This window comes from Aptenodytes patagonicus, chromosome 25, assembly GCF_965638725.1.
Source record: "Aptenodytes patagonicus chromosome 25, bAptPat1.pri.cur, whole genome shotgun sequence".
Lineage (NCBI taxonomy): Eukaryota > Metazoa > Chordata > Aves > Sphenisciformes > Spheniscidae > Aptenodytes > Aptenodytes patagonicus.
Genome location: NC_134973.1, coordinates 6,178,257 through 6,196,022, shown reverse-complemented (window position 1 = coordinate 6,196,022; position 17,766 = coordinate 6,178,257). Strand labels below are relative to the sequence as shown.

The window sequence follows — 17,766 nt, the reverse complement described above, 5'->3', positions numbered from 1 at the left end:
TGAGGACAGAGCCCATTCTCCCAAGCCTGGCCCAGAGCCTCAACAAAAAAAAAAAAAAAACAAACCAAAAAATCCAAAGCTAACAAAAAGTTAAAAAGAAAAACAAAACAAAAAACACCCTCCAAACCACCCCCCCAAACAAAAAACCCTAACAATGCCAGACCTCCCCCCCCCCCCCCCCCCCGTCCCAATTTAGAAACCAACCAACAAATAAAGAACAAAACAAGGAGAAAGTCCCCAGGAAATTCACTGTGAGCAGCAGCCGCCACCTCCCAGCCCAGTGTGACGCCTGGCCGTGGTCCCAGGGCCACCTCCACACCTCACTGCTCTCCTCTAGCTCGGATGCCCCAGCCACAGGCTGCATGTTCTTTGGGAAGTCAGCAGCAGGGCAAGTAGAGTCCAGCCGTCTGTCCACATGGACGTCTGCCTGTCCACATGGCGTGGGCCCTCCCCGCAGTTGGCACCTCTCTCGTGTTCAGTAAATGACCTCATAAACTGTAGCTTTCTTGTCCCCTGAGCCAGTCACGATGAACTGGTCATCTGTGGAGACATCACAGCTGAGGACGGAGGAGGTTTCCTTTGACTGGAGAGAGGAGGACAGGGAGGTAAATGCAAGAAGCAGCCCCAGAGCAAGGTCCCAGTCCCACCCCTTGGGACTTGGGGCCCTGAGTTGTGCCCAGGGAGGCTGCAGCGATGAGTTTGTTTATGGGACTTACTTATTATTGCTAAGATACATTTACAGCTGGGTTGTACTGGGCAGTCCCAGCTCTGGGCAACCTCACCCAGAGGAACATCCCCCCCCAATCCTGATCCCAACAGCTGTGCACACCCCACACCTGGAAGATGCTGGCTCCGTATGGCGTCCGCCAGGCATTCAGCAGGTTGTCCTTCCCGGTGCTCACGAACCACTTCCCTGTAGGAGGGACAGGAGGGACAGAAGGGACAAAGACCATCCTGTCACCAAACCAGACCCACCCACTGGATTCCTGCAGCAAATCATGCCCAGGTTGTGTAATACAAGGTGGGGACTGGAAAGCCACATCTCTGCCACTTGTTAATCAAAGGGCTGTTTTAAGGAACACAGAGGGGAGTCCTGGGACAACAGAGCTGAAAGTGCAGCCACGGGTGTTGCTCCAGGAGGGATGGATGCCCCTTCTCTGAGAGTTAGCACTAGCATCCACACAGGACAGGGCTGGCTACCGGAGCCAGCGCTTGCCTCCAGCGCAACAAGCCCTAGGACACAAGGCCAGGAGAGGAGACTGCATCCAAGAGCCTCCAGAGCCAGGGGACCAGGACAGGTGAGCCTACCGCAGGAGGCGAATTTGAGGGAGAGGACGCAGCTCTCATGGAGGTGCAGCTGGTACTTGTCTGGTTTGGTCACGTGCAGGATCTCCACGTTGCTGCTCTCCATGCCCACTGCCAGCCACTCTCCCGTCGGGCAGTACCCCAGGGAGAAGATCTGGGGGGAGAGACAGGGTTAGGCAGCGGCACGGCAGGTCCTGGTGGGTGGGCCCCATGGTGCTCCCAAGCCAGCCCCAGCCCCTACCTGAGAGCTGAAGTCATGCTGCTGCAGCTGACGCCCCTCCCGCAGGTCCCAGCACCGCACTGTGTTGTCCAGCCCTCCTGTCCACAGCTTAGTGCCATCATTAGAGATGTCGATGCAGCTGGCACCATCTGTGTGGCCTTGAAACTGCCTGGGAAAGAGGGGGACGGAGAGGGCGAGGGCACGGCCATCAGGGCTGCCAGTGCCTGCAGCGCAGAGCATGGGCCAGGCCAGAACCCAGCAGTGAGGAGTAGGAGATCCCTGCTGCAAGGACAAGGACTGTCCCATGGCCAGGGTTAGACCGTAGGAAGGGGTGGGGATGCCCTGGAGGGGACCGAGTGGTTCCTAGCCTGCGGAGCCCCGAGCAGCCCCTGCCCACACCCCCCCTGCCCTGGGCTCACCTGACCAGGGTCTGGTTCTGCAGGTCCCACACCACGATGTTGCCGTCACTGCAGCAGGAGAAGCAGACTTTGGCGTCAGGGCTGATGGCCAGGGCGTAGCAAGCGGGGGCAGAGGAGGTGAGCTCAGCCTTGATGCGGGGTGTGGGGGCCGCCAGGTCCCAGATGGAGAGGGTGCTGGCCTCCCCCCCCACGATCAGGCTCCGGCCATCGGGGAGCAGCTTGCAGGAGCGGATATAGTTGTCACGGTTCTGAGGTGCAGGAGGGAGGACCTTGTTAAACCCTTCCCCTCCAGCCCTTCTGCACCCATCCCAGACTGCCTGGTCACTCCAGGGCCAGCAGCAGGTCCCGAGGGCAGGAGCAGCAGCAGTAGGGCAGACCCACAGCCACCCTCCTGGGGCAGCAGGGCTGGGGCAGGGACAGCTGTGCAGCCCACCCCATCCCATGCCCAGAGCAGCCACCCTGGCTGGCCCCCACAGGATCCCCGCAGTTTGTTACTGCGCTGTGAACAGCTCTGGGGACACCCTCACCCCACAGTGTCCCTGCCAGCAGCTGCCCAACAGACATGGCCAGTCCTGGAAGAGACGAGGGGCAGCTGGGGAGGCAGCTCCAACAAGGCTGCAACAGCCCATGGCTCCGCACACTAAAAAACACCATTTTCCCCCGCTCCTGAATTTCTGATGCAGCTTGAAATTATCATGACTCAGTCATTTCCTTGTTTATGCATCTGTATCTTCAAGGTCAGCACCATCCAGGAATAAGATTTGTCAGGCTGCCCAGGCCCCAAGGCCAGCAAGTCGAGGAGAGGACTTGGGTTTGGGCTCTTCAAAGCAGGCACAGGGACTCTGATTCCAGCAGCCCATTTAAAAAAAACCCTCAAAGAACACAGGTTAAAAATACTCTCAGGTGATAGCTGTGCCTCCAGCTTGGCTCTGGTGAGTTGCTGTGGTCTGACAGTCCATTTCATTTATTTTTAAAAGAAATAGGAGTTCTCCCTCCAGCCAGACTCACACAAGCAAAAGCAGAAACAAGGACAGAGCTGAATCCGAGTGATGCTTCAGCCCATGTGATTCTGGCTCGTACGAAGTATCTGGCTGGGGGTTGACACTGGCAAAGGCTTGTCTTAGGGCAGGTGCTGTCAGATGAAGCAGTGCCAAGGGGTGGAGGTGTGTAAAAGTCCCCCCAACAGCTTGGGACGCTCAGGGAGCACACTGGCAGCATGGAGCCACCATCCCTCCCCAGCAGCCCCACACCACCCCCACTTAGAAATGCACACAGAGACTCTCCTCCGTGCACATCGTTGCTTTCAAATGCCCCCTGCACCCCTGAGGTCCCCGACGGTGACCCCAGACCCCCTCTTCACCACAGCGTGGTGGCACAGTGCAGGCCAACAGGGAAACAAGCTGTGCCAGGGCGGCGGCGCACCCCTCCTTACCAAGCAGTCCAGCTGAGCCACGGCTGTCTTGGTGCCTGGCTGCCCCACATCCCACACCTTCACACAGCCCTTGCCCCCGGTGTAGACGTGTCGTGTGGAGTTGCTGATGGTGACAGCGCAGACCACCTCACCATGGGTCAGGGTGTGGAGCTGCCGTGCATGGCGGGGGATGCCGGAGCCAATGAGGGCATCGGGTGGGAAAGGCACTGGCTGCATCTGCCCGTCAGCGCTGACATGGAAGGAGTAAGCGCTGGAAGAGGACAGATCAGTAAGAACCATCCGAGGATCCCGCACGGAGCGCGGCCGGCACCACGTCAGACCCAGCATGCCCAACACAGGCAGCATGGTTTGGAGTCAGAGCCGTGAGCAGAGTGGCACCCGGTGAAGCTTGGCCAGGCACACGACAGCCTGCTGCTGCTCAGAACGGGTGCCCCCCGCCAAGGCTGTGCTCCTCATCCCTGCTGGCCCTGGCCCGCCTGCGCCTCCCAGCTTAAGCCCTGCAGGACACCTGGTCCCCTGTCCCCAGCACAGCCCCCAGTGCAGCCCCACTTACGGTTTCCCCGAAGTCCCCACTTGCATGCCAGCTGCCAGCCCTGGGACGCGCATGTGGGGGTGCGGGTCGTAGCCCACCTGGAGGGGACAGTGGGTGAGAGCAGCTCGCGCCCAGCGGCCCCCAGGGCCCCACAGGGAAGAGGCTCACGCACCAGGGGAGAGCGCCCGTAGCTGCTGGCTCCCACAGCAGCCGCAGCCCCGTTGAGCTGTGGGGACATGAGGTGGAGGCTGGCATAGGCGCCGGTCCCGGCCATGTCCCCATTAACAGCGGGGTGGGCCATGCCGAAGGCAGCTGAGTAGGGGCTCTGCACTCCCAGTGGGTTCCTCAGGCCCAGGGCTGCCAGGGGAGAGGCGGCATGAAGGGACGGGGCCCAGGGTCCGTCCTCACGGGTGCTGGCGGGACCAGAGCTGCCCGCCTGGGCCCCAGCAGGGCCAAGCTCACCCAGCAGGTCCACGGGGGCCTTGGCGGCAGCGGGGCGAAACTGCTGGGCACCACTGGAGCCTGGGGCCGCGGCATCACCCTGGGAAGTGGGGGTGCTGGACTTCAGACTGGGCGTCCCTGCCTTCTCCACCTGCCAGGAACAGAGGGGGGAGATCTGACAGCTGCACTCCCGCCCTGCTGGGGGGTCTCCTCAGGTCCCCTGCAGCGAGCTGGTCCCTGTTCCTCACCCCTGATGGCAGTCCAGCCCAGCCAGTGCTGCAGGGTCTGCGGGATGGGACACGAGAGGGGATCTAATGGAGCAGGAGCCCTCCCTGTCCCCCCAGCACTGCCTTCACCCTGTGGGTTTGGAGGCAGGTGGACCCATGTCCAGCAGCTCTGCCAGCTGAGCCTGGGCAGCGGGGACACGAGCACAACCCCCGAGTAAAGCACCCCGGCTGCCCCACACAGCGCACTTACCGTGGGCGCATCCTTGCTCCGAGACGGGGACGTGCTGCTTGAGGAGGCCATGGAGGTCGGGCTGAGTGGTACGGCCTCTTTCCTCCCCAGTGGGACCTTCTCCACACCGTTCTCCCGGGACGAGTAGGAGTGGACGCTGTGCGGGGAAGAGGGGTCCTGGGGGGGAGGGAAATCAGCAGGCAGCAGAGCAGGCAGGAGTGTGGGGACATCCCAGGCCATGGTGAGCTGGTGGCTCAAGTGAGGGCCAGGCTGGGAGCCTGGATCCAGGGGCTCATTGCTACCATCAGCAAGGGCCGGTAAGCATGACTCAGGGGTCTCACTGCCACCTCCCCGTGCTGCTTGCCTCTGCCTGTAACAGTCTGTTAGCCCCCCACTCAGGCAGAGGGACGTGCAGTGCACGCTGACCACAGCCCACTCCCAGCCCCTGGCACACTGACCTCATCCACCACCAAGTTGTCTTCACTTTTGTCCGCATCGCTGCCCTGAAACGCAAAAGATGGTTGGAGCTAAAGGGGCTGAGGCTGCCCTCACTCCAGCCTAGGAAGTGCCAGAGGTGTGGGCAGCTCTGCTCATTGCCCCACAAGAGGGGACAGGGATGCCCCAAGTCCCCCAGCCCCCCTTCCCAAGGCTCACGTAGTCCGTAACAAAGTCCTTCTCCTCCACCTTCCTCTTCTTGCTGCTGCTCAGGTACTCGGAGATGGCTCGTGCCCGCTCCCCATTGGGCAGTGCCAGGGAGCTCTGGGGCAGGGAGATGCAGCGTTAGGGGCTGCAAGCTGCTGTGCCCGACTCCCAGAACAGGCAGCACCAATGCAGGGCTGCGGCCGGCTCCCAGGGCACAGAGGGCCCCAGTGCAGCACCCTGTGCCACCAGATTGGGCTTCAGCTCCTGCCAAAGGAGTGAGGAGGGGGACGCTGCTCGGGGGGATGGCATGGTTTGCCCATGTGACATGGGGAAGGGGTCCCCATGGGGAGAGCACCCACCCGCTCTCACCCACATGGCTGTGCCAGCAGCAGGGCCTCAGCCGGGGAGCAGGACCCGAGGACCTGTCCCCCACGTGGCCGCCTGCTCCTGGGGTCCCGGCCGGAGCCTGCGCAGCTGAAGGGAAATGGTGCAAGAGAAGGAAAAGGCACTTACGGGGCCGGGGTCTCGCTCTGTCATCGTGGCAACGCAGAGCAGCAGGAGAAGGAGGGAAGGAGGGACATGCTGTACCACCGCCAAGAGCCCCCCACTCCTCCCGCAGGTGCCGGGGTGCTCATGGCAGGGCTGGGCCAGCACTACAGCAGCAGGGTGGTCCTGCACCCCCACCAGGGATGACCATCTTCCCCCCCCAGTCCACCCCACTGCCCTCCCAGGAGGTACTGCTTGGTGGGGGACATTCCCCACCCAACCCCCCCCAGCCAGCAGGCCCCCCGCTCCGCCAGCCTGGTCGAGAGCCCCGAGGCACGGACAAACCACCCCCTACCTAGCCGTGGCCCCCACCCCAGGGAAGCGCCCAAGCGGGAAGGGCACGGGGAGCGGAGGCAGCCCTGGGGCCCAGCACCACCCATTCCCAGATTTGCCTGCTGCCAGGAGGGTCACACCAGGCCTCCCCTGGCTCCTGTCCCCCCACGCTCACCCCTGGACTCGGTGTCATGGACTCCTCGATCATCTTTGGCAAGGAGCTGGGCCTGGGCCCCCAGTGCCCCCGAGAGCGCCAGCAGCCCCGAGGCACTGCCGATGCCTGCGAGGCTGGTGGGCTGCATCCCAGAGGGGTGGGGGGTCAGCGGGATGGGGGGAGCGTGGTGTGAGAGGTGCTGAGTCTGGAGCTGGTGCTGGAGAGGAGCAGGAGAGAGCAGAGTGTGTCAGGGCAGCCACCGGGCATAGTCGGAAGAGGCTGCTCCTCCCCACCGGCAGGCCTGGGTCAGCCAGGGGATGGGGAGCTATGTGAGGAGGGGCAGGGCACACTCCCAGGGTGCCCCCAGCCAAGCTGCAGGGGCCACCACGTCCCTCCCACCGCCTCCTCCCACCCTGTGACAGGAGCTACTGGGACAGATGGGGGACCGTACCCATACCCATACCACCGTACCACTGCGGCCTTGAGGGAATAACCAAGGTGTGGGGACGGTGGTGACCCCCCCCTCCACCCAGGCCACAGGGCATCAGGACACAGCGACACGCACCAGCCATCACCCCCACAGCAGCATCTCCTCCACCCCGAGTACTGCTGGCAGCCCCCCAAACCAGCCTGGCCTGCCCCGCTCTTCCCCCCCCGACTCAGCCACGGGTAGGAGAAGGCAATGGGGACAGGGGACTGCAGCTGACCCCCTTGTGCTCAGGGCAGGATGGGTCTCCAGCCCAGGAGGCGCCATCGCCTGTGGGAGCCCAGCACCCCTGGCCAGGGGGTGGTGGCGGGAAGGCGTGGGCAGAGGGTTGACGTACCCCGATCACCGCGTTCAGGTCGGTCATAGTCACCTGCTTCGCACGCTCCACAGCCTGGACCACCTGCTGCTGGTGCTGAGGGGAGAGAAGAGCGCATCAACACCGGGCAATGCCCCTGCCGACTCCTGCAGCGAGCAGGGCTGCGGCAGTCTTGTTTCTTCAGGGGATGGGGCAAAGCCAGCCCACCCAGCCCGGCCCAAAGCACAGGGCCTGGGTCCCTGAGCAGGGATGCTCCCTGTACCCTGAAGGGGCCCTGCATGCCCAGTCGGGGCCCAAGGGTTCACCCACCTCCTGAGACAGGAACGGGATGAGCTGGGCACAGATCACGTTGAGCCGCTTCGCGATCTCCGTCTGGCAGCAGAAAAAAGGCAGCGCCCATCAGGGCAAGGGGCAGAGCTGCCCCCACACCAAGTGGCCCTGACGCCACAGGAGACCCCTCCCACCAAGGGCGCTCCCCAGGCAGGCAGATGCCCCCTCCCCATCGCCACCCAAGCAGCCACAGGGTGTTGGTGCTTGACCCCAAGAGCTGCCGCTCAGCACCAAGGAGCAGAAACACCCCGGGGGGGACCAGGAAAGCTCTCCTTCCTAATGCTACCCCCTCCAAAAACATGAGCCCAGCATCTTCCACCCCCACCCTGAGAGCCCTGGGATGGCTTCCGCCTCCTCCCTGCCAGGGACATGGAGCCCCATGGCCCATGCCGCCAAGGGCCACCCCCAAGCAAGCCCCCAGCCCCGCAGGTCAGGGCCCTGGCCCTGGCAGGCTCCCCTCTGCCCTCAGTGCAGCCTCCTGCCGGCAACACGACCTCTAATTGCCGCTCTCCCGGCCCGCAGGAAGCCCTGGAGAGGTGCTCTCCTTACAGCTGCTGTTTTTCTGCAACACTTGAGTGCCACAGGCAATCAGGAGCACCGAGCGCAGGAGCAGCACGGGGAGGGAGAGTGGTGGCATGCCGTGCCATGCCGCACTCCCATCGCACCCCACAGCCGGGGCAGGGCCCCCGCCGGCCCCACACTGCATGTCCCGGGCTGGGGGACGAGCACAGACATTAAGCCATCCCCGGACCCACAGACACATCCCTGGGGAGAATCCCCAGGGGCGGCAGGGTCAGGCCCCTGCCCCAAGCACCAGTGGGTGACAGCCGGGAGAGCAGACATGGCTCGAGGCAACAGCGGAGATGCCCACGCTGCTCCTTATTGTGCAGAGCTGGGGACCCCACCCCACCTCAGCAGTGGAGATGGGGCAGAGATCAGCAGCTCTCCCCTCCCCTCCGCTCCTGGACAGGCGGGGGATGCCCCAGGCACGGGGGCTCCAGGTAAGGTGCTGTCCCAAGCTCCGAGGAGCTCCTTGCTCACCCTGGTGGGGAGGATAAAAGCGTTACAGAGCCAGCACAGGGCTGAGAGGAGGGGGTCAAACATAGACCCTCTTGTCAGCCCCAGGAGGAGACTAGAGGGTGAAGGGCCTCAACATCCAGGCACAGAGCTGACCCCCAGATCTCCCCACTGGGACCTTGGCCACGTCTCCCGTGCCCGGCTGGCACAGGCACCGCAGTGCCAGGGTGAGGGGCCACAGCGCTGCCTGGCTGGTGTGGGGACACAGACCCAGGGACACTCCATGCCGCCCTCTGGAGCAGCCACCGACCTGTTTTTGCCAGACCCAGAGAGAGCAGAAACAATTCAGCACCCGCCCTCGCTTCCCCTTCCGAGGGAGGAAAAAAGAGAAAGAAAAGAAAGAAAGCGGGGGGAGCAAGGAGATTTGGCAGCCAGCAGTTCTGGGAAGGATTTAGCTGTCTCCCGGGGCCAGCAGTGATGGATTCTCTTCCCTAATGCACTGATGGGCAGCAGCTCCTTGGGGAGAGCTGCCTCCAATTCACTCGCACTCGTTAATGTGCAATTTACTGGCACTTTAACGCTCTCAGCATGAAAAATGATCATGCTGTTTGCAGCCCCCCCAGCCACCAGCACCGTTACCTCCCCTCTGGCTCGCGGTGAGCAAGTCCAAAGCCAGGCAGATTCGGGGAGGTGGTTTTATAAAAAGCTACAGGCCCCTTCCATGCCAAAAACAAAACAACAATAAAAAATTAATGTCTCCTGGTCGTTCCTGTCTTGAGCCTCCCCTGCCGAGCCTGTGGCTGCCTGGAGAGCTGCTGCACCACCACAGCCAGCCCTCCAGCCCCCAGCCCCATTTCCCTCCAAACAAACCCAGGGCAAAACCACCCCGCGCCTCGGTCCTTGCTGGTGCCAGCGCTGCCGACGCCAGCACCGTGGGAGCCAGGCGCCCAGGGAGCCTCTGGGGGATGCTGGGCTGGGCACAGCGGGGACAGAGGCAGCACTGCACCAAAGCACTACCCTGCCTTTGCCAGTGGCAATGGGGCAAGCACTTCCTCGGAGGTCCTGGGGCAGCTGAGAGTGCTCAGGACCCCTGCCCGTGTCCATGAGCAGCGCCAGATTTGGGGGAAGGGGAGGAGAGACGGCGACCTGATCTCCCCGCGGCGATGATAACCTGCGGCTCCTGCGCAGGCGGTTCCCATTTTTCACACAATGGCCGCTGGCTGTCAGAGCAGACTTACGGGCCCTTGTTAAAAGTGCAGACAGCTCGCTGGCGGGCAGCCAGCGGCACCTGGGACCGGCAGAAAACACAAGCCTGCGAGGGCCGGGGGAGAACCAGCAGCCAGATGAGAGGAGCACACAGCCCTCTGGGGAGGGGGCACCAGGCTGGGCAGACCCTCGGCACTGCCCCTCACAAGGGCGGCTTCATGCTTCCTTCTCGGCTGGCTTTGCACGGTGGGGATGGCGGCACATGAACAGAACAGGGCATGCCATGAGAAATGACAAGAGCGGCAGAAACACCCACCCAGCGGGCGCGAAGCCGGCAAGAGTGGCCATCAGCCTGCCCTGTGCAGGGGGCCAGCACCCCCACACCACCCGCCTGAGCTGGCTCCCGTGCAACAGTTGGCGGAGGCGGTGGCGGGGCGGGAAGGAAGGAGGCAGCGGCTGCAGCACGCCTCACCAGGCTCCTCCACAGCCTCTTTAAAAATAGATGAGAAGAAACCTTCTGTCTCAGAGCAGCTGGTGACCCGGAGTGCGGTGCAGCAGGAGGAAGGGAGGAAGGGAGGGAGGGAGGGAGGGATGGGGAAGCAGTGAAGGGGGATGTGCAGCCCCAAGCCCTTGGGGACCTCACCCTGCACCCATGCCTCAGCCCCCTCCTCCCCACCTCAGGATGCTTCTCGGCCCTAGCCTCCAGGCAAGCTGCCCCCAGGGCCAGCTGGCACTGGACAGTTGCAAAGGCAGCGAGCCAGAGCTTGTCACCCTGCCCATCACCCTGCCGTGACACTGCAGCACCCCTTGCCCCACGGGAGCCAGTCTCCTCCATGAGGGTCCCCAAGCGGCCGCTCACACCTGGCATGAGCAGCCGTGCAAGCACAAGTCCTCCACCGCTGCTCTCTCCCCACTGCAACAAGCTCATCGCGACCCAGCTGGGAACACGCTCCCTGAACCCAGCGAGCAAACAGCAGCTCACGCCAGAGCACACACGCGTGTGCAGAGAGCTGAGAAGACAGGCCAAGGCTGTGACGCAGAGCAGGGCAGAGCTCCCAAAGCACAGAGAAGGGAGCATGTCCCCCACAAGCACAGCCTTCCCTGGACTACGGCAGGGAGCAACCTCCCACGCTTTCCGTTGGAAGGGATGACCCCGAAGGGCCCAGATGGTGAGGTGGGGACAGGGGACCAGGTACAGGGGACCCAGGACAACGCTCCTGTCCCACCCAGACTCACCTGTTTGTGCATCTCAATGTTCAGGCCATAGGACATCTCGTAGTACTGCAAGGGAGAGAAGGCAGCATCAGCATGGCTGGGGAGCCCAGGGGGAGTCGCAACCAGAAAGTCCTCTCCGGCACTGGTGTGCAGGGTCAGCCCAGCCACAAACGTCTGAGCTGTGGCCAGGCCAGGAGGAGAACACAGTCCCCAGCTCCTCGCCTGGGAGCAGAGGTCTCTCCTACATGCAGCCACAGCCCACAGAACGGACACAGTCCTCCCGGGGCTTCCACTCGCTGCCCACTGGAGAGGAGACAACCCGCATGGGAGCAGCTTCGCCACCACCCCACCACCGCGAGCTGCAGCAGCAAGCCCTGCTCAAACACCACGGCTCGTTTCGGGGGAAAAACAGACAATAACAGCCACAGGAGCCAGATCTCAGGGCCTGGCCACACAACCCAAACACAAGGGAAGCCAAAGCATCCCAGGGCTGTGAGTCCTTTGATGGTTCAGAGGAGACACCCCCCACTGCCCTCCTCCTTTCAGGTGAAGCTCACTAACCATGACATAATGACGCTGGATTTCTGTTTTTTCTGTTGCCAGCTTTTCACATTCTAACTTCAAGCTGTAAAAATAAAGAGAAGAAAGAGAGAGGGAGGAAGAGAGAGGGAGAGACCCTCTGCTCCCCCCACAGACAAGATCTCCCGGGCTGGACAGAGCACAAGCCCTCCCAGCGCACCACGTGCTTCAGCCTCCTGCTCTCAGATTCAATCCAGTCTCCCAGCACAAGCCAAGAAAACCACCTGAAAGAGGGCGGGAAAGGGGCTGATAAAGAGAAGATGGACAGTAAAGGGATCCAGGCGTCAGGGAGCAATCTGCACGGAGTTTTAACCCCCTCCCCAGCATCTGCTTCCCAAATGGATCGAGCTGCAAAGCCAAGCTGCATTTCAAACCTTGCTCTGCCCAGCACCATGCTGGTAAGGGGAGGTGATCCTGGCCAGCAGCAGGGGGGGATCACAGGGACTCCAGGTCTACTAAGTGACGGGCTCCAGCTCAGCCCAGAAGCCGGACCCTGGAAGCCAGCACCCTCATCCCGGGTCTTTTGGCAGGAGGAGGGCGAGTTTCCTCCTCCAATGGTGTCATTTCAAGCTACCAAGGTGGTGCTTGGCACAGCCGTCCTCCAGATGGACCAGTGCCCGCAGCAGCATGGGACGGCGCTTCCCACCAGCCCGCACCGATGCCCAGTGCCGAGAGGGAGCCCGCCTCTTGCCATTGCCAGTTAAGTGCCCAGCGCCTTGCTGGCATGTGAGCTCTGGTAGCTTCTCACCTGTGGTATTGGTTCTGCAGGAACTGGAATTCCTCCTTGATGCGGTCCAAAGTTTCTGGGTAAGTCAGCTTGAGGGACTGGGGGGTGCTGGGGATGGCACTGGCAGCGACAGCGGCTCCCGAGGCAGCGGAGGGTGCCTGGAGATGGGCCTAGGCAGAGGAGGGGACCCCCGGGGTCACTGCTGCTGGCCCAGCAAGGCTCGCGCGTCCCCCAGGGGTTTCCCACACCCGGGGAAGAGGCTGCAGGCATGTCTGGGAGAGCAGCACATGGAGGAGGCAGCAGAAAGAATTACTGCAGAGGAAACTGGTTACAGCCAGGCACCGAGAGCAATTGTTCTCCACCTTTTCAGCATCGGTTCAGCCACTGAGCCAGAAGAGGAGGATTAACAACCACGGGTGGCACAGAGCGTGCAGCCTGCATGGGCAGAATGTGCAACCCCCACAGCCCTCCCGCCCAGCCCCGGCAGCGGGGGTCCACCCTCGCCCACATGCCACGCGGCAGAGCTTCCCGCCCGCTCATCACTGGTCCCATGGTCACGCCCTGACTGCGATCCAGCTTCCAGTGTGTCTTAAAACCAAATCCCCCCAGTTCTGGGGCTCAGCATCAGTTTGGGAAGAGCCACAACTCCTGAGCACATTACACACCACCGGCACAACTTTCCAGGCCAACGCTGAAACCTCCCGCCCCCCACAGGGCGAGGCAGGCGGAGAGCTCGGTTTGGGGGTGCAGGCCCTGCCAAGGGCCAGGCCAGCATGGCTGCTGCAGCACCACGTGCTCGCCCATGGCCCGGAAGGGACGAGGCTGAGCCGCGGGCTCACCGGGGGCCGGTTTTGCGGGAACATCTTTGGTACCAGACAGGCCCAGGATCCCTCTCGCCGCTCCGGGCCCTGATGCAGGCTCAGGACTGGGACCTGGGGACGCTTCCCAGCTCCGGATCAGGCCCTGGGAGAGAGATGGGGAGTCACCACACGGCGCTGCCCGCTGCCGGCCGGGGCGCGGGGCCCTGCGGGAGCCACAGCAGAGCAGGGCAAAGCCCCGGGGCACCGGCCCCGCCCGCAGCTCCTCCGCGGCCGCCAAGACCCGGGACCCCCGCACCGCGCGCCCCGGCCCAGCCACTCCGCATCCCCACGGGGACCGGGAGGCCCCGGGGCTCCTTCTCGGCACTGAGGGACCCGCCCGTCGCAGGACCGCCCGCCGGCTGCCCGACCCCAGCGCGGGCTCCACCGCCCCCAGCCCCGCCGCGGGCACGGCCCAGGCCCGCGCCCCCCCGCGCCGCGCAGACAATGGCCCTGCCGCCGCCCGCAGCAGGTACGGCCGCGGGGAGGGACCGGCCTCGCCGCCGCCCCAGCCCCGAGCGGAGCCGGACCCCGCCCGGCGGGAGTCCCGGAGCGGGCCCGGACCGGCGCGGCGGAGACCGAACCGGACCGGCGCGGGACGGGACTCACCGCGCTGCTGGCCCCGGACCCGGACCCGGGCGCGCACCCCTGCGGCGGGCCGGGCCGGGCCGAGCCGAGCCGCACCGCACCGGGCCGAGCCGAGCCGAGCCGAGCCGCACGGCACGGCACCACACCGGGCCGGCGCCCCCTCCCCGCCCGGCCGGGCCCGGCGCCCCCGCCCCGCCCGCCGCGGCAGCCGCTCTGCGGAGCGCGATCAATGAACGAGCGCCAGCGCCAGCTCCACGTGGGGCCTGGCCCGTGCGGGCAATCGCCCCGGCCGCCAGCCAATGGGAGCGCCGCGGGAGCGGCCCGCCCCCACGTGGGGCGCGCGGAGCTGCCTTCCCATTGGCCAGCCGGGCCGGCCACCGCGGAAGGTGTCAATCTGGGGAGGCCGAGCAGCCAAAGAAGAGGCGGCGCGGGCGGGGAGCGGCGATTAACCCGTGCGGTGCCGGGCGGCGGGCGGGCACGGGGGGGACACCGGGAGGGCCGCCGCGGCGGGGGCTGCCCCCAGGCCGCCGCCCGCGGGCCCGGCCCTGCTGCCGGTGCGCGGGCCCCCGGACAGCGGGGCACGGCCCCTTCCCAGCCCCGCGGCGGGGACACCCCCCGGCACCGCAGCTTCGCCCGCAAAACGGAGCCGTGAGGTTTGCACCGAAGACCCTGCGCCACCCGCCCTGCCACCACCCCTTCCCGATCAGGCAGCGCTCTGGGTTGTGGGCTTTTTTCTAATAAACACTAAACACAAGAAGTCGTTGCCCCCCCCCCCCCCTTTTTCTTTTTTTTAATCAAGAAAATAAAAGAAACGAAACGAAACCCGAAATCCTCCTCTGGGGCTGCAGGTCTCGGTTCACCGAGAATGCCCTGCGTCATGTGATGGCGGGGAGCGGCAGCACCCCTTCTCCCCCGACAGCATCGGGCGCTGGCCTGGGAAGGGCTCCTGGGTCCGGCCCTCTCCCACAGCCCCAAGAGCCCCCTTCCCGCTCCCCGTTATGGACTCCCACGCACCCTCCCACCCCACCCCACCCCCCGCCAGCAAAGGGGTCTGGCGTCTGCCTGGCCCAGATGTGGGTCTGCCAGCATCCCGGCCCCCAGCTCCCTGCCATCACCCACCCTGCGAGGCAGCTTTCCCCAACCCCAGCAGCCCCACGGGATGCTGCTCTGGGAGGCCTGTTGCCCTTGGGAAAACTCAAGCATGGGTGGATACTTGAGGTGGGGAACAGGACCCCCAGATTGCAAGCCCTACACCAGCCCCAGTGCCCCCGCCCAGTGCTGCCCACCCTCCTCCCCAGAGCCCCCCGTGTTTCCAGCCAGCAGGCTGGGGTCCATACAACCCACTAGGTTTTTCTCGTGGGTTTTCTGGTGTTTTTCTCCTTTCAGGGAGATCGTTTGTTGTTCGACATTTTCTGCTGCCTGCAGGTCAATCCGGGCTTACACAGAGCAGGAAATAAAACATTTGAAGAGCAGCAGCTGTGAGGGGTCAGCCTCTCCTCCTGTTTAACCTTAATCCACGAACAGGCCCAGCCCCTTTGGTCCCCACCACAGCTCCGTCCTCTTGGTCCCATCACCATTCGGGAAGGCAGCGACACCATCGGCCCATGGGACAGACCCATCCTCACACCAGAGTGCACAGACACAGGCTTTCCAGGATGATCAAAGTGACTCCTCTGAGCAGAAAGCAAAGCAAACCCAGACACTTCCTCAGCCCCTTTTCCTTTGCCCAGATGGTGTTTGTCCAGGGAGGCATCAGGTCTGGACATCCAGAAGGGAGACTCCCTCCTGCAGAGTTAAAATTTGCTGTTAAATGCACCCCTTAAATTACCTGAGCGTGGCATCTGCACAGTCTTCCTGCACCCAAGGGTGACCACGTTTAAGGGCTCACATCTGCAGATTGCCTAGAGCAGGGACAGCACAAGGCTCTGTATTTACAACAGGAGGGGAAAAATCCAACAGAAAGCAAATTATCCCAAAATGTATACACAGAGACACAGCCGCACGCATAAACACACACATGCACAAGTCAGGAAACACACAGGGTGATGGGGAGGAAAAGCAACAACCAAAATGTGCAAGTTTGATCTGATTTTCATGTTTGGTTTATTTTGCAGCCATTTTGCATCTCCAGGACACCCCCGTGATCCCAGACTCCCTCCAGCTGAGATGGAGCTGGGGAGATGGGTTTGCACTTGCCTTGGCCTCTGCTCCCCATCACCATTGCACCAGAGCGCACAGCCGCTCACACCGGTTCCTAACGCACTGCGGGACAGCACTGGTGGGGTACACAGCAGGGGAACAAGAGCCCATCCTCGGGGACGACAACTCGCCTCCAGGCCCTGGTAGAAAAGAACAATAATAATAACTTCAACAAAACCACTGAAATAGAGCATGACTGCGCAAAGGCCACCCTGCACATGCCCGGAGGGCTCAGGAGTCCTGGGAGCAATGGGCTACACTGTCCCCTCGGGCTGTGAGCAGGGTTTTCCAGCCATGAGCCAGGTCCTGTTGGCTTTACAGAGCCAGGGACCACTCCCAGTCCCCCCTGTGGGAAGCCCAGCCTGTTTCACCCCGTCTGTCCTCTGGCAGTCCCAGCATTTTCTGAGAGCAGCTCTGCAGTTTCAGATGGGAGATCTCCCATTACCCCAGCTCTGCCAAGGGGAGCCAGGGAGGGAGACCCCCCCACCGCCCGGAGCTGGAAAGGGCTGAGGATGCCCCTGCCCTTGCTGCACCCGCTCTTGGCCCCGCACCAGCGACCTGTGGGGTTTGTGCTCTGTGGAGGGAGGGTGGCTGGGGCTGGGGAGGGAGAGGGAAGAAGAGCGGTCTCCCAGCCCTTATTATATTTTAAAATGTAATAACAGCACAATGTCTATTTTCGTAGACGGAATAGATCATTTCTGGAAGAGGGCCATAAATCTCAAAGGGAGGGGAAATAATTTGGCCAAGGTCATGTTAAGGCAGCAAGAGTGTAAAAAGGGAAAAATATTAAAATAACAAAAAGCAGTTGAGAGCTGGACTGACGCGCCATCTCCGCCCCTAAGCCCCCTCCCCAGCCTGGGAACCTCGTCCCCTCCGCCCTGTCACTTTGCAGCATCACCCCATGGGGCTGAGGGGGCTGAGACGGGTGTGAGGGGCTGGCTGGGTGAGAGAGGCCAAAGGAACAGAAGAGAACAAAGACCCCAATGAGCAGCCCCTGGCAGGACCCTGGTGCCCTCACTCTCAGGTGGCCCCTTCTTGCAGCCCCCTCGAGTCCCTCTCCCCTGGCTGCAGCAGACCCTGCACACTGTGCCATGCTCAGGGAGCCCTCAGGCACGCTGGGGTGTGCGACTGGGGACAGGCTCATGCCCCTGCATGCCAGGGGAGGACAATGTGCTTGAGGCGGCGCTGGGCTGTCACAGGGGGAACTGGGCTCCCTCCTGGCTGCACCGTTCCCCAACGCGAGGGCATGATGGCGGCAAAGCTGGGCAAACACCATTGTAGCACTGATAAGGAAGGCAACGAAGCTGCTGGCAGATCCCCCTGCCCTGCTGCTGAGGTCTCTCTTGTCCTCGCCTGCTCCCAGCCGGGCGGCGGCAGCCCCTTTATCCTGTCCCGGGCCCAGGTGCCAGGGCTCTGAGCACCATCCATTGCTGCCGGCTGCCCACACTGTCTATCCTGGGCGGAGGCAGAGCAGGCAGAGGAGAGGCGCAGGCTTGGCAGGGCCAGACCTGCTCGTGCCATGTGGGTCATTTCTTGTCCAGCAGCCAGATCTCACGCAGCAGCTCCGAGAGGCAGAGACATGCTGGCAGCAGGGGATCCCTGCCATAATGGAGAGGGACCTGCAGCCCCCGGTGGCCTCGCAGTGCAGCTTCAGTTTGGTGGGAACATCATAGCAGGAGCGGGAAAGAAAAGGACCCCAGGAATACCCACTTCATCTGCTGTCGTGCGGGTCAGGCCTTCCCCTGAGCAAGAGCCAGGGCGGGTGGGGAAAGGCCAGCCATCCCACAGCAGGGCTGGCGCTCGGCAGCCCTGCGCTTCCAGAGAG

General features: G+C 63.3%; 1 protein-coding gene across 4 annotated transcripts; it reads right to left on the bottom strand.

The window, feature by feature from the left end:
* Positions 1 to 201: 201 nt before the first annotated feature.
* LOC143170737 (transducin-like enhancer protein 1) lies at positions 202 to 13,807 on the bottom strand. Of its 4 annotated transcripts, none has more exons than XM_076359267.1 (21): positions 13,764 to 13,807; positions 13,137 to 13,260; positions 12,319 to 12,467; positions 11,553 to 11,616; positions 11,013 to 11,057; positions 7,533 to 7,595; positions 7,245 to 7,319; positions 6,442 to 6,637; positions 5,961 to 5,977; positions 5,460 to 5,564; positions 5,264 to 5,308; positions 4,827 to 4,982; positions 4,371 to 4,500; positions 4,081 to 4,265; positions 3,930 to 4,006; positions 3,377 to 3,626; positions 1,945 to 2,192; positions 1,547 to 1,694; positions 1,309 to 1,459; positions 837 to 913; positions 202 to 583 (listed from the first exon to the last, which is right to left on the bottom strand). In XM_076359267.1, the coding sequence occupies exons 2-21, from the start codon at positions 13,158 to 13,160 to the stop codon at positions 476 to 478; spliced, it is 2,313 nt and encodes a 770-aa protein (XP_076215382.1). In that variant the 5' UTR covers positions 13,161 to 13,260; positions 13,764 to 13,807; the 3' UTR covers positions 202 to 475. The 4 variants fall into 4 exon arrangements, with proteins under 4 accessions (XP_076215382.1, XP_076215384.1, XP_076215383.1 ...); XM_076359269.1 differs by having other exon boundaries at positions 202 to 540; XM_076359268.1 differs by having other exon boundaries at positions 7,278 to 7,319.
* Positions 13,808 to 17,766: the final 3,959 nt, after the last annotated feature.